The 15,001-nt window shown below is 33.3% G+C and overlaps 1 protein-coding gene across 1 annotated transcript; it reads right to left on the reverse strand.

The window, feature by feature from the left end:
* Positions 1-5,124: 5,124 nt before the first annotated feature.
* On the reverse strand, positions 5,125-5,682 carry LOC100920968 (interferon tau-2-like). The gene has a single exon (XM_003763268.1). It carries the CDS (start codon positions 5,680-5,682, stop codon positions 5,125-5,127), a length of 558 nt encoding a protein of 185 aa, XP_003763316.1.
* Positions 5,683-15,001: the final 9,319 nt, after the last annotated feature.

Consider the following 15,001-nt stretch of genomic DNA (forward strand, 5'->3'; position numbering starts at 1 on the left):
CTAAAGGAGAAGTGAAGAGAGTTTCAAGAAGAAATAGACAGCAAAACTATAATAGTGGGAGAGCTCAACTTTGCACTCTCAGAATTAGATAAATCAAACCACAAAACAATAAGAAAGAAATTAAAGAGATAAATAAAATATTAGAAAAGTTAGTATGATAGATCTTTGGAGAAAACTGAATGAAAACAGAAAAGAATACACTTTCTTTTCAGCAGTTCATGGAACTTATACCAGAAAAGGAGAAATAGAGAGGTGGAATAGAATATATTATCTCATATAAAAGAGGTGAAAAAGAGCTTTCACTATAGAAAGGAACATGGGATAGTTGCTTGAAGGGAGGGCTTGAATTTTTTTCACATTAGAGTGGTTCAAAGATAGAATACATTAAAAAAATAGAAGGGATATCTTATCCACTAATCTAGGTAGAAAAATATATTTTACCTTATAGAAAAGTAGGAGGAAATAGGAATAATAGAGGGGGAAGAAGGGCTGACAGTGGGAGAGTGGGGGGCATAGAGGGAGGCAGTTGTCAGAAGTAAAACACTTCTAAGGATGGACAGGCTGAAACAAAAGAGAGAGTTGGATACATGAAGTAAATTAGGATAGAGAGAAATATACCAAAAATAATCATATCTGAACAGAAGATTTTTTTTCCATTTATCATTATAGCCCTCTATTTATAAAACACATACTTGGGCAATCCCTCGACACTGATCCTGCAAAACCTCCAGCCCCAATTTTTCCCCTCCTTCCTCCCACTCCCCTACCCTAGATGGCAGGCAGTCCAATACATGTTAAACACTGAACAAAAGATTTATAGCAAGTTTTTCTGATAAAGGGCTCCATCAATTTTATAAAAAATAAATATATTATAAAAATAAAATAAAAAAATTTATAAAAATAAAAGGCATTCCCCAATTGATAAATGGTCAAAGGCTTAGAAACAGGCAATTTTCATACGAAGAAATTAAAGTTATCTATCATATGAAAAATGCTCTAAATTAATATTGTTTTGAGAAATGCAAATTAAAACAAATCTGAGGTACTATCCCATACCTATCAAATTGATTAATACAAAAGAAAAGGAAAATGTCAAAAAGTATGGGGACAGTGAGTAAATTGAAATACTAATTCATGGTTGGTGGAATTGTAAACTTATTCATTCATTCCAGAGAACAATTTGGAACTATACCCAAAAAGCATATATTTATTATACAGAAATGATTAGGTCTATATCCCAAACAGACTTTTAAAAAAGGAAAAGGAATTATATGTACAAAATACTCATGGCAGCTCTTCTTATGGTGGCAAAGAATTGGAAATTGAGGGGATGCCCATCAGTTGGGGAATAATTAATATGTTTGTGATGGAATACTATTATACTATAAAAAATGATGGTAGGCCAAGCTTATAATATAATGAAAATGACAATTCTACTTAAATTGGTCTACTTGTTCAGTGCCACACCAATCAACCTGTCAAAATATTTTATAGAACTAACAAATAATAACAAAATTCATCTGGAAGAACAAAAGGTCAAGAATATCAAGAGGATTAATGGGAACAAAATGCAAAGGACAGTGACCAGCAATACCAGACTTAAAACTATATTCTAAAGCAGCAGTCATCAAAACCATTTGGTACTAACAACAATAGAATGGTAGATCAGTGGAATAGGTTAAATACACATATAGTTAATCTAGTATAGTAACAGTATAATAATATATTAGTAATATAGTAACAGTATAAAGTCAGAAACTTGGCATAGACCTACATCTCACACCCCATACCAAAATAAGGTCAAAATGGATATATGATTTGGGCATAGAGGGTGATATACCATAAGTGAATTAAGAAAGCAAGAGAGTTTACCAATCAGATCTTTTGAGAAGAGAAGAATTTATATAGCCAGAGAACATAAAATGCAAAATGGACAACTTTGATTACATTAAGTTAAAAAGATTTTGCACAAACAAAACCAACACAAACAAAATTGAAAAGGAAGCACAAATCTGGGGAAAAATTTTGCAGGCAGTGTTACTGATAAAGACCTCATTTCTAAAATATATAGAGAACTGTGTCAGATTTATAAGAATACAAGTCATTTGTATTTGATAAATGGTCAAAGAATATGAATAGACAATTTTCAGATGATGAAATTAAAGCCATTGTAAAATTTTATGAAAAAAATGCTCTAAATCAATAGTGATTAGAGAAATGCAAATTAAAACAATCTTGAGGTGCCACCTTACACCTCTCAAATTGTCTAAAATGACAGGAAAAGATACTAATAAATGTTGAGTGGAATGTGGGAAAAGTGGAACACTAATGCATTGTTGGTGGAGCTGTAAAATGATCCAACCATTCTGGAGAGCAATTTATTGCTTCCCTTTTGATCTTGTCTGCATTAGTTTTGTTTGTACAAAAACTTTTAAACTTAATATAATCAAAATTATTTATCTGGTGTTCAATTATGAGTTCTTCTTTGGACACAAATTCCTTTCTTCTCCATAGATCTGAGAGATAAACTATCTTATGTTCTTCTAATCTGCTTATAATATCACTCTTTATGTCTAAATCATCAATCCATTTAGATCTTATCTTAGTGTTTGGTATGGCTCAAGCCCTAATTTCTTCCATACGAGTTTCCAATTTTTCCAGCAGTTTTTGTTAAATAGTGAATTCTTATCCCCCAAACTGGGATCTTTGGGTTTGTCAAACATTACATTGCTATAATTATTGACTATTTTGTTCTGTGATCCTAACCTATCCATTGATTGACCACTCTATTTCTTAGCCAGTACCAAATGGTTTTGATGAGTGCTGCTTTATGATATAGTTTTAGGTCTGGCACAGATAGGCCACCTTCATTAGCATCTTTTTCATTAATTCCCTTGAAATTCTTGAACTTTTGTTTTTCCAGATGAACTTTATTGTTATTTTTTCTAGATCTGTAAAATAATTTTGGGAGTTTGATTGATATGGCATTAAATAAGTAGATGAATTTAGGTAGTATTGGCATTTTTATTATATTTGGTCAGCCTACCCATACGCACTTGACATTTTTCCAACTGATTAGATCTGACTTTATTTGTGTGGAAAGTGTTTTGTAGTTGTGTTTACATAGTTCCTGACTTTCCCTTGGCAAATAGATTCTCAAATATTTTATACTATCAACAGTTATTTTGAATGGGATTTCTTTTTGTATCTCTTGTTGCTGTTTTGCTGGCAATATATAAAAATGCTAATGATTTATGTGGATTTATTTTGTATCCTGCAACTTTGCTAAATTTGCTTTGTGAATTGTTTCTAGTAGTTTTTTAGTTGATTCTCTAGGGTTCTGTAAGCATACCATCATATCATCTGCAAAGAGTGATAATTTGGTTTCCTTATTGCCTACTCCAATTCTTTAATCGCTTTTATACCTCTTATTGACTAATCTAGCATTTCTAATACAATATTGAATAATAAAGGTGATAGTGGGCAAACTCGTTTCACTCCTGATCTTATTGGGAATGGTTCTAGTTTGTTCCCATTACATATGATACTTGCTGATGGTTTTAAAGAGATGCTACTGATCATTTTAAGGAAAAGTCCATTTATTCCTATATTTTCTAGTGTTTTTTAATAGGAATGGGTATTGGATTTTATCATATGCTTTTTTCTGCATCTATTGAGATAATCATATTTTTTGTTAATTTGGTTATTGATATAGTTAATTATGCTAATAGTTTTCCTAATATTGAACCAGCCCTGCATTCCTAAATAACTCCTAATTACTGCTCTAATTTCCTCTTGATTAGTGGAAAGTTCTCCCTTTTCATTTTTGAGACTAACAATTTGATTTTCTTGTTTTCTTTTTCTAATCAAGTTAATTAAAGGTTTATTTATTTTGTTGGTTTTTCATAAAACCAACTCTTAGTTTTATTTATTAATAACGATAGCTACCATCGAGTTAACACTTTACATATGTCCTCTGAATTTGATTCTCATAACAACACTGTGAGGTAGGTGCCATTATTTTCTCCATTGTGCAGATGAGGAAAATAATGTTGAAAGGGCTGAAGGTCACCTAGCTAGAGAGTGCCTGTGTGAGGATTTTAAAACCTATCTAACTCCAAGTTTATCCACTGAGGCTTCTAGTACTGTGCATAAGAATCTCTGTGAGACAAATTTTGACTTAGAAAATCATACACTAACATTGTCTATGTTTTATTGCGTTTTTATTTTATTTTAAAAAATATTTCCCAATTACACTGTTTATGTAGTTCAAGCAGTACTTAGGAATGTGGTTAGCTGCACTATAGCCAATAGCCCTGGCTTAGACATTTCTCACTTAATGATCATCTACTTTGTTTCTAATTCTTTCACTAAAAGTTCCCCTGTAAATATTTTTTACTGAACTGGAGGCTTTCTTCTTATCAGTGGTTTCATTAAGATATAGATTTGCTAATGAAATTTCTCAGCCAAAAAATATGGACATTTTTATCACCTTATTTCCATAATTATAATTTCCTTTTCACAGTGTCATAATTTTTTTCAGCTCCACAGCTTTGTGTCTATTATATCTTACTTTAGTACCTGCATTTTGGACACTGGTTGTATCCTTCCTTTATGCTGTAATGCACTTGAGTATAAAGGACTGTGTCGTTTTCAGCTGTATATATCCACTGAGCAGCACAGTGTCTCCAACTTAGGTGTTTTAGTATGAGCTTGTTGAATTGTATTCTTGCAATCAAACTTCTCTGAACTCATGGATTATTAACTCAGCCTTTTCACATGTGTTTTATTAATAAAATAATTTTATTAGTAAAATATAGTTCTTTTAAAAGTATGTATTTTATATAAGCAATGTAACAACAGTATACTTAATATAATTATTACAAAATGTTTCTTCTATGAACAATAAATATAAGTATAATCATGAGAATAAATAATATAAATAGATAAATAGAAAGTTGTACTTTATAAAATGGGTTTGGCAGACTTCTAAGAAGAATGACTGCATATATTGTCTTGACATTTTTTTAGTGAATACAGATGATTTTCAGTTGATGTACAAATTATTCTTTCTAATGACTGCTTAATTTTGGGAAGCAGCCAATTATTTGAAGAACTGAAAGTTTATGCTTTTTTCCTCAGTTTTCTTATAGGTTTATCCATGAACAGAAAAATTCTCCGGATCTCTATCCTCACCATCTCCCAAGCACAACGACTATACTCTTTGTCTTGCAGGTACTGGTTTATTCCTTGGAAGTAGGTCTGCAGGGCCTGAATTCTGGGGTTCTCACTTTTCAAATGCTCTTTCCATTCCACCTCCTGCCCAACACAGCTCTTCAACTGTTCCAGCTGCTGATCCAGTCCCATAAGTAGTTGTATGAGCTGCGTCTGATTCCATTCAGCAGGAGTGGTATTCAGGCTGAAGATGTTGAAAATTTGTTGGAGGGTCTCATTAACAATGACTATGGCATTTTCCCTCTGGAGCTGGCTGCCCTCCACGGCTTCCTCTGGGAACTTGAAGTCAGTCCTGTCCTTCAGACATGACAGCAGGGAAAATGTGCTCATTTGGTAGAGAAGGGAGACGTCTTCCTGCAGGCCCTGAGTCAGGTCACAGCCCAGGGAGCAGAGGGTGCTGGAGCAGAGCAGAACCAGGGCAACTGGTAACAAGGTCCAGTTCATCATGGTGATGCTGATGGATAGTTTAGGGTTGGTGAGCTTGGAGTCCAGTGAGCCTTTGTCTCAGGTTCTTGGGTTATCTTGCCTCAAGACTACCCTATCTTAAATAGTGCTGGGAACTTATAATAGGATTCACTTTCAGTTTCCTCTTTTGAAATTTAGTTTTCATACTCATTTTAGAAATGTCATTGTAACTTCATCTTTGAAATATTTGTAAAACTGCAGTCAAATTTAATGCTAAAGAGAGTTCACAGGTTAGACATTTTTGTCTCATTCCCTTGTAGAACACATAAAATCATTTGCTAAATGCCATCAATTTTGTCCCTGCAATATTTCTTACTCATGTTCTCTCCCTACTACTGCCTCTGCTACCACCTGCATTAAGGTCTTAATTAACTCTTGTCTTTGGTTTCAGTAATATTCCCTTCTCCACTTCACTCTATGGCCTCCTATTTATCAGTTCTCAAATTCTTAGACTAGAAATCATATTTTTCTGAACTTAATCTTTTTATTCCTATAATCTCTACCTTGTGACATAACTCTCCAAATAAATGGTCATGTCACATCTTTACTACATCTAAGCCATCTTCCAGTCATAGTTGGTTTCGCTGCCCTACTCTTTTTTCATTAGCCATGTGTATAAAATTTCTAGCCTGCCTTTCCTCAACTCATTCTTTCCAAAATTGAGAGCAAAATCAGGTTAACTCTCTGTTCTTGTTTTTCAAAAAGGCACACTAATCTATTTCCCCATGACTTCCTTGAATACTTGCATTCTAAATAACATTTTTCCTTAATTGAATTTTAAAATCCTTTTAGCCTTTGTTTATTTTTTAAGTTTAGAGTTCCAAATTCTATCCATTTCTCTCTTCTTCCCCTTCCCCGAGATACTAAGCTATCTGATATGTTAAACATGTGTAATCATGTTAAACATATTTTCATATTAGTCATTTTGTATAAGAAAACAACAAAATGAAAGAAAGTAAAAAAGATTTGCTTCCATATATACTCAGAAAATATCTGTTCTTTTTCCAGAGTCAGATAGCATGTTTCACCAGGAGTCCTTTGCAATTATCTTGAATCATTATATTACTGAAAATAATCAAGTCATCAACAATTCTTCATTGTACAATATTTCTGTGACTATGTACCATGTTCTTCTCACTTCTGCTCACTTCATTTTGCAGTAAATCTTTACAGGTTTTTCTGAAACCACTCTGGTTGTCATTTCTTGTAGCATAACAATATTTTCTCACAGTCCTGTAGTAGAGCTTGTGTAGCCATTCCCAAATCAACAGGTATCCCTCAATTTACAATTCTTAGCCATCACAAAAAAAATCAGCTCTTATACATTTCTATAGAAGAAAGTCTTTTTCCCCCTTTTTACGATCTATTTGGGATAGAGATCTAACATTAGTATTACTTGATGCACAATTTTGTAGCATTTTTGGCATGGTTCCAAATACTCCAGAATGGATGGGTAAATTTACAACTCCACCAACAGTATCTTAAACACTTGTAACTTTTCATAACAAAATAACTCTCCATGCTCCCCTTCTTCCTTAGATGTTTGGTCTCTAACCAAAAGTCAAAATTATCATTAAAGAAAAATGAAGGCACTAAACTTAATGGAAGAACTAAAAAAATCAACATGTAATTGGCTAATTAATTTTATTAAAATTTTTTAATTTTTATATTATAAATAAATTATTATTTATATTAACATATAATAAAATAATTATTATTGTAAATAAACCATTATAAACAGCTAATTCATAAAATTAATAAGAATTATTTGATTAAGTTGTTACTAATAGGCCATTTTTATAGTAGACCCTTAAAATACATAAATTTAACTAATTTGCAAAAATGACAAAGACATTTACATGAGCTTGTTGAATTAAATATACTAACATCACAATATATCTAAGTTAAAGGATTCAAAGATTCAACAGGAATTATTTCTTAAGTCCTTCCTTGCTCCATCATTTTCTTACTCTGTGATTTATGCTTAGTCTCTGAATGAGAAACAAGTTTCTTGTGACATCAGGTTAGTGAGACTTCATTTCCAGGGAAACAATTTTGAGCTCAATTCTTAATCTCATCTTGAGGCAGGGTAAGGCAGGAACTCTCTGTCCCATGGATTCCCCTTTGACACCTGCTAAAACATGAGACATTCAGGGTTCTATCGGTGTTGTGGGATGCCCACACAAATAACCCATTTTGAAATTTCCTTAATTTGTGAGTATCTATGTGTGAATTATCTCTACTCTTTACACTTCACAGAATCCCCCTCAGCTATCTGATCCAGCCCTCAAATACAGCTCTTTTGCTTGCCAAATTTCATTTACATCATGGTCCTTAATCTGGTTTTCTCTGGTTACCTTGAGTTGCTGACTTCACTGTACTGGGCTTACCTCAGCTAAATTTACTTCACTTGACTAGAGGGGAAACTCCTTTCTCTACTTCTATTTTCAATATGTTTGACATGAGTTCAGTTTCCTTTTGGTTTCTCATATCTCTTTTATTCTTGAGGAATTTTTGATATAAAGAAAATAGACTTCTGATGCTCAAAAAACCCCAAATAGAAATTCCATATCCTTTGAAAAATCTATTATCTTTTTTTCATTTGAAAAATTTCAAGAAGGGACAGAAATTGCTCTATTTTTGTTAAGGATCCAAGTTACTTGTGGTTCCTTGTGGAGTCTTTATGATTTCTTTCTCCTTCATCCCCTGATTGCAGTTAATTACCTGGCTCTATTGTGTCATCCACTATAAAGTGGTTTGCATTTAGTTTTCCTCTACTTTCAGAACAACCATGATATTTGGGTCCTGATCTCTTTTTGCTAAGGCTATTTGAAGTGACTCCTAGCTGTCCTTCCTAAGTCCAGGTTATTCTCCTTCATAAAACTAACTGAGTAATCTTATACTGGTACGTGACATTTTTACTCAACACTCCCAGTTATTCCCTATTGTCAATCATGGGGAAATGATTTGGAAAAGAGAAAAGAATACCAGACTTGAAAGTAGGAGAGATCCAGATTTAAATCCTACCTCTTGCACTTGTTAACTGTGTGACCTGTCTCACTGGTCAGAGTTGAAGAATCTGTTAAATAATGTAGATAAAATGCTTTACAAACCAATATATTCTGGAGCCTGTTCATACCAGGACTATTAAGAACTATTTAAACAGTGAACTAAAACAGTGTTTTTCTATTTCTGCCCATTTGCATCAGTTCATACAAATCTTTCCAGGTTTGTTTGAAACCTGGATGTTCATCATTTCTTATTGCACAATAGTATTTCATTACTATCATATATTTGGCTTGTTCAGCCATGGGCATGGTCTAGATTTCTAGTATTTTGCCACAACAAGGCTGCTATAAACCTTTTTACACGTGTAGGTCTTTTTCCTGTTTTATGATTTCTTTGGGATACAGATGTAGCAGTGGTATTGCTGAATCAAAGGGTATGGGAAGTATGGACAGTCCTTTGGGAATATCTCCAAATTTCTCTCCATAATGGTTGGATCAGTTCACAACTCCACGAACAATGTATTAGTGTCTGAAATTCCACACTTTTTCCAGTATTTACCATTTTCCATTTTTGTCATATTAGTCTAATCTTATAGTATATGATGATAACTCAGTTATTTTAATTTGCATTTCTCTAATAAAAAGTGATTTAGAGTAGTTTTTTGTTTACCTATAGACAGTATTGATTTCTACATCTTAAAACTGCCTGTTCATTTTCTTTTAACATTTATTAATTGAGCAATGGCTTATATTCTTGTAAACTTAATTCAGTCTTTTGTGTATTTAAGAAATGAGGCCTTTATCAGAGACACTTGCTGTTTCCACCTTCCTGTTTTCATGCTATTTGGTTACATTAGTTTTGTTTGTACAAAAGTTTTTTTTTTTAAATTTTGTATAATCAATATAATCTATATCAATATAATTGATAGAATTAATCATATTCTATCAATTATAATCAATTATATTCTATATTGAATAGAATTGATATCTATATCAATATAATTGTATAATCAATATCAATATTTTTGTATAATCAATATAATCTAATTTACATTTTGTAATACCTATTTTTATTTGTCTGAGATGAGGATTGCTAACCCTGCTTTTTTTTAACTTACACTCTGCTATCCACTTTCATTTTATGGGACTGTTCATACCATTTACATTCACAGTTAGGATTGCTAATTGTGAATTTCCATCCATTATATTTTTCCTCCTGTTTGTCCTTTCTCTCCTTTCTCCCTTTCCCATATTACCAATGTTTTGCTTCTGTCCATTTTTCCTGATTTACCCTTATTTCTGTACCATCTCCTTTGCTTAATCTCCACCCTTTCCAGCTTTCCTGTAAAGTAATATATATTTCCATTTTCAAATGATTGTGTATATTATTCCCTCTCTGAGCCAATACTGCTGAGATTAAGATTCAAGTTATGTTGACTTCCAATCCTCTCATCTTCTCCTCCATTGTAATAGGTCTTTTGCACCTTTTTATATAAAATAATCCATCTTGTTTTGCATTTCCTTTCCTTCTGTACCTAGTGTACTCCTCTTTCTCATCTATTAAATATTTTTATGTCATTCCCACAAATTCATCTTATACATGTATCCTCTATCAATATTCATTCCAGCTGCATATTACTGATAAAATTTTTAAGAATTGCAATTAGCCTTTTCCTATAAGAGATATAAACAATTGTAAGACAATTCATGTTTTTTCCCACTGTTACATGTTTTTGCTTCCTTGAATCTTGATTTTGGAGACTAAATTTTTGGTTTAATTCTCATCATCTTTTTAAGAAAGCTTGACAATTAAAAGAACAAAAGATAGTCTACCTCTCAGATCTGTGGAGAAGAAAGGAATTTGTGGCCAAAGGCAAACTAGAGTATATTATGGAATGCAAAATGGATAATTTTGATTATATTAAGTTAAAAAAAACTTTTTTGTATAAATTTGTATAAATTTTTTGTATAAATAAAACTAATGCAGAGAAGATTAGAAGGGAAGCAGCAAATTGGGGAAAAAATTTACATCCAAAGGTTCTGATAAAGGCCTCATTTCTAAAATATATAGAGAATTGAGTGAAATTTATAAGAATAGAAACCATTTTCCAATTGATAAATGGTGAAAGGATATGAACAGACAATTTTTAGATGAAGAAATTAAAGCTATTTCTACTCATATAAAAATGCTCTAAATCACTATTGATCAGAGAAATGCAAATAAAGACAACTCTGAGGCACCACTACACACCCTCAGATTAGCTAAGATGACAGGAAAAGATAATGATGAATGTTTGGAGAGGATATGGGAAAACTGGGACACTAATACATTGTTAGTGAAGTTGTGAACTGATCCAATCAGAGCAATATGGAACTTTGCCCAAAGTGCAATCAAATTGTGCATACCCTTTGATCCAGAAATATTACTTCTGGACCTGTATCCCAAATAGATCATAAAAAAGGGAAAAGGACTCACATGTGCAAAAGTGTTTGCAGTAGTTCTTTTTGCAGTGACCAGGAATTGAAAACTGAGTAGATGCCCATCAGTTGGAAAATGGATGAATAAGTTACAGTCGGTATATGAATATGATGGAATATTATTGTTTTCTAAGAAACAATCAGCAGCATGATTTCAGAAAGATTTGGAGAGACTTACATGAAGTGATGCTAAGTGAAATGAGCAGAAACAGGAGATCATTGTACACAGCAACAAGATTATACAATGATAAATTCTGATGGATGTGGCTCTTTTCAACAGTGAGGTGATTCAGGCCAGTACCAATGGTCTTGTAATGGAGAGAATCATTATCCCCCAGAGATAGGATTGTGGGATCTGAATGTGTATCACAACATAGCATTTTCACTTTTTTCTGGTTGGTTGTTTGCGTTTTGTTTTCTTTCTCATTTTTTTTTCTCTTTTTTTATTTGGTTTTTCTTGTGCAGCATAATAATTGTGAAAATATATATAGAAGAATTGCACATGTTTAACATATATTGGATTACTTGCCATCTAGGGGAGGAGGTGGTGGGAAAGGAGAGAGAAAAATTTGGAGCACAAAGTTTTGCACAGGTGAATGTTAAAAACTGTCTATGCATATGTTTTGAAAATAAAAGGCTTTTTTTTTAAAAGAAAAAAAAAGAAAAAGAAAGCTTGAAACCCTTCTATTTCATTGAATAACCAACTTTTGCCTTGATGTATTACACTTAATTTAGCCAGCTAGGTGATTCTTTGTTGTAGTCCTAACTCCTTTGCCTTCCAGAACATCATATTCCTTGACTTCCAATCTTTTAATATTGCAGCTGCTGTATAATACTGATTGTGCCTCCCTGAGTTATTTAACTATTTGAAATATTTTTTGACCTGAGAGTTCTGAAATTTGGCTATAACATTCTTTGGAGTTTTCTTTTTGGGATTTCTTTCCTGAAGTGATGGGTGAATTCTTTCAATGTCTATTTTACCCTGTGTTTCCAGGATATCAGGGCAGTTTTCCTTGATAATTTCTTGAAAAATACTGTGCAGGTCCTCTTTGTGATTATGCCTTTCAGCTAGTCCAGTTAATATAAGATTGTCTGTCCTAGAGTTGTTTTGCAGGTCAGCTATTTTCCCTTAAGATATTTTACATTTTCTTCTATTTTTTTCACCCTTTTGACTTTGATTGTTTCTTGATATTGCATACAATCATTGGCTATCATTTAGTAATTCCAACATTTTAGTAGTTGTATTTCCAGGTTAGCTTCTGTTATTTTCTTTTCTATTTGGCCAGCTGTAATTTTTAAGGAGTTTTTACTTCAATGAATTTTTGTATCTTCTTTTCCATTTGACCAATTCTATTTTTAAATAGTTGTTTTCTTTACCAAGGTAATGACTCTTTCTTCATAATTCTCTTGAATCACTCTTATCTCTCTCTCTCTAGTTTTCTTCTACATCTCTTGTTATTTTTAATCTCCTTTTTGAACTTTTCAATGAGTTTTTTTCCTAGCCTTGAGATCACTTCCCATTTTACTTTGGAGTTCTGCCTATGTGTGTTTTCACATTGTTAGCCTCTTTTAAATTTATATCTTTTTTCTTCCCTGTCACCATATTAACTTTCTATGATCAGATTCTTTTTGTTTTTGTTGTATTCATCTCCTTTGGCCTTTTTCCTTTAAAAAAAAATACTGACTTAGGCTTCCTTTGCTAGTGGCTATAGGTCCTGGGTGTTTGCCTAGTGCCACACTGATGATGCCCTGAGTCCCATTCAAGACCCTCTAGACTAGTACTGTGCTGATACTATTGGAATTGGGGTGGCTGGTGCAGCCAGCCAGATCTGACAGCTTTTGTGGTGCTGAACTAGGTTCCTAGTGGTATGTGCTCAGAATGTTGTGTATTTCTACATTTTCCCAGGTCTACACTGAAGCACATGGTGCTTTGGCTTCTGACAAATGCCTGTTTGCCCTGTGATAAGTTGAAGCACAATAGTTCTGGAACTCCTATAAGGAACTACAGGTTTCTACAGGTTGCCAATTTGCCTGGAGCTAAGCTGAGACATGTGGAGGGCCTCAGAATTGGAGTCTCCCTGTTATCCTGGCTATTCTAGGGCAGGTGGGATGTCCTGCTATCAGTTTTTTACTACTCTACTACACGGGCTCAGCATCTATCACTAGCTTGCAGAGATAGAGCTTGCTGCTTGCTTGCTGGGATACTTTCTGTCCTGGACTACAAATACACTTTACCTGAGTGAAGTTCCACTACACATACAAAAGCTGACACAAAATTTCCAGGTTATATATCGAGGAAGGTTATACCCCAGAGTATAAGGATGCTTCCATTTTTCATCCCTATGAAGCAAAAGGAAATGGTTTTTAACTATAACAATCACAAGGGTTCTCTCTGTTAGTTATTGCTGACAAGTTTCTTGTCAGTCTTCTTTCACCCCGACATTAGTCATCTCTCTGAGAGTCAATGTGACTAGAATGGAATGAGGAAGTATCAATATGGAGTTTGCTGCTCAACAGGTCCAGGAGAGATGTCAGAGCAGAACAGAGTTCTAAACAATGTTCATCAATCTGACCAAGGCTTTTGGTATTGTCAGTTGTGAGGGCTTGCAGAAGATCATGGTAAAATGTGGCTGCCTTTGGAGAAGGGAGAAATTTATGACCAAAGAAGAAGTAGAGAACATTATGAAAGGCTCCTTACATCAAATTCAAAAGGTTTTCCACAAACAAACTCTACAGAGGCAAGATTAAAAGAGAAGTACAAAACTGGGGAAAAAATCTTTACAACTAGAGTTTCTGATAAAGATCTCATTTCATATTATAAATATATATATATATATATATATATATATATATAACTGTATCAAATTTATAAGAATACAAGTCGTTCCCCAATTAATAAATAGTCAAAAGATATGAACTGATAATTTTTAGATGACAAAATTAAGACATCTAGAGTCATATGAACAAAAGCTCTAAATCACTATTGATTAGAGAAATGCAAATTAAAGCAACAATGAGGTACCACCTCATACTTCTCAGATTGACTAAGATGACAGTAAAAGATAATGATAAATGTTGGAATGGATGTGGAAAAACTGGGACACTAATGCATTATTGATGGAGTTGTGAATTTTAGAGAGCAATTTGCAACTATGCCCAAAGGGTTATCAAACTGCATACCTTTTGACTCAGCAGAGCCACTCCTGGGTCTATATTCCAAGTAAATCATAAAGAAGGGGAAAGGACTCACATATGCAAAAATGTTTATAACAGATCTTCTTTGGTAGCAAAGAATTGGGAAATGAATAATTCCTATTAATTGGGGAATGGCTAAATAAGTTGTGGTGTAGGATGAACTTGGAATATTATCATTCTATAAAAATGATAAGCAAGTTGATTTTAGAAAAGCCTGGAAAGATTTACATGAAGTCATGCTGAGTGAAACTAGCAGAACCAGGAATACATTGAACACAATAATAGCAAGAATGTGCTATGATCAGTTGTGAGAGACTTGATTCTTTTTAGTGGTTCAGTAATCCAACACAATCTCAATAGACTTTGGACAGAAAATGCCATCTGTATCCAGAAAACGAACTTAAAGAGGCTGAATGTAGGTCAACATATCTATGGATGATAAAGTTGATGAATGTGTTGCCAGATTCTGGGAGACTACCAGGAAAAGTGTATAAGAGAAGAGGTACTAGACTGCCTATCAGATCAAAGTTCTACAGAACTGTTGTGTTGATCTCATCATATATCTGTGAAATGTGAACAATATATACCAGTGCCATGCTAGGAAATGGAGTTGCTTCCAC

This window comes from Sarcophilus harrisii, chromosome 1, assembly GCF_902635505.1.
Source record: "Sarcophilus harrisii chromosome 1, mSarHar1.11, whole genome shotgun sequence".
Lineage (NCBI taxonomy): Eukaryota > Metazoa > Chordata > Mammalia > Dasyuromorphia > Dasyuridae > Sarcophilus > Sarcophilus harrisii.

What these genes read in the sequence shown, in the direction of transcription:
- LOC100920968 (XM_003763268.1), bottom strand. Translation starts at nt 5,682, where the DNA reads ATGATGAACTGGACCTTGTTACCAGTTGCCCTGGTTCTGCTCTGCTCC.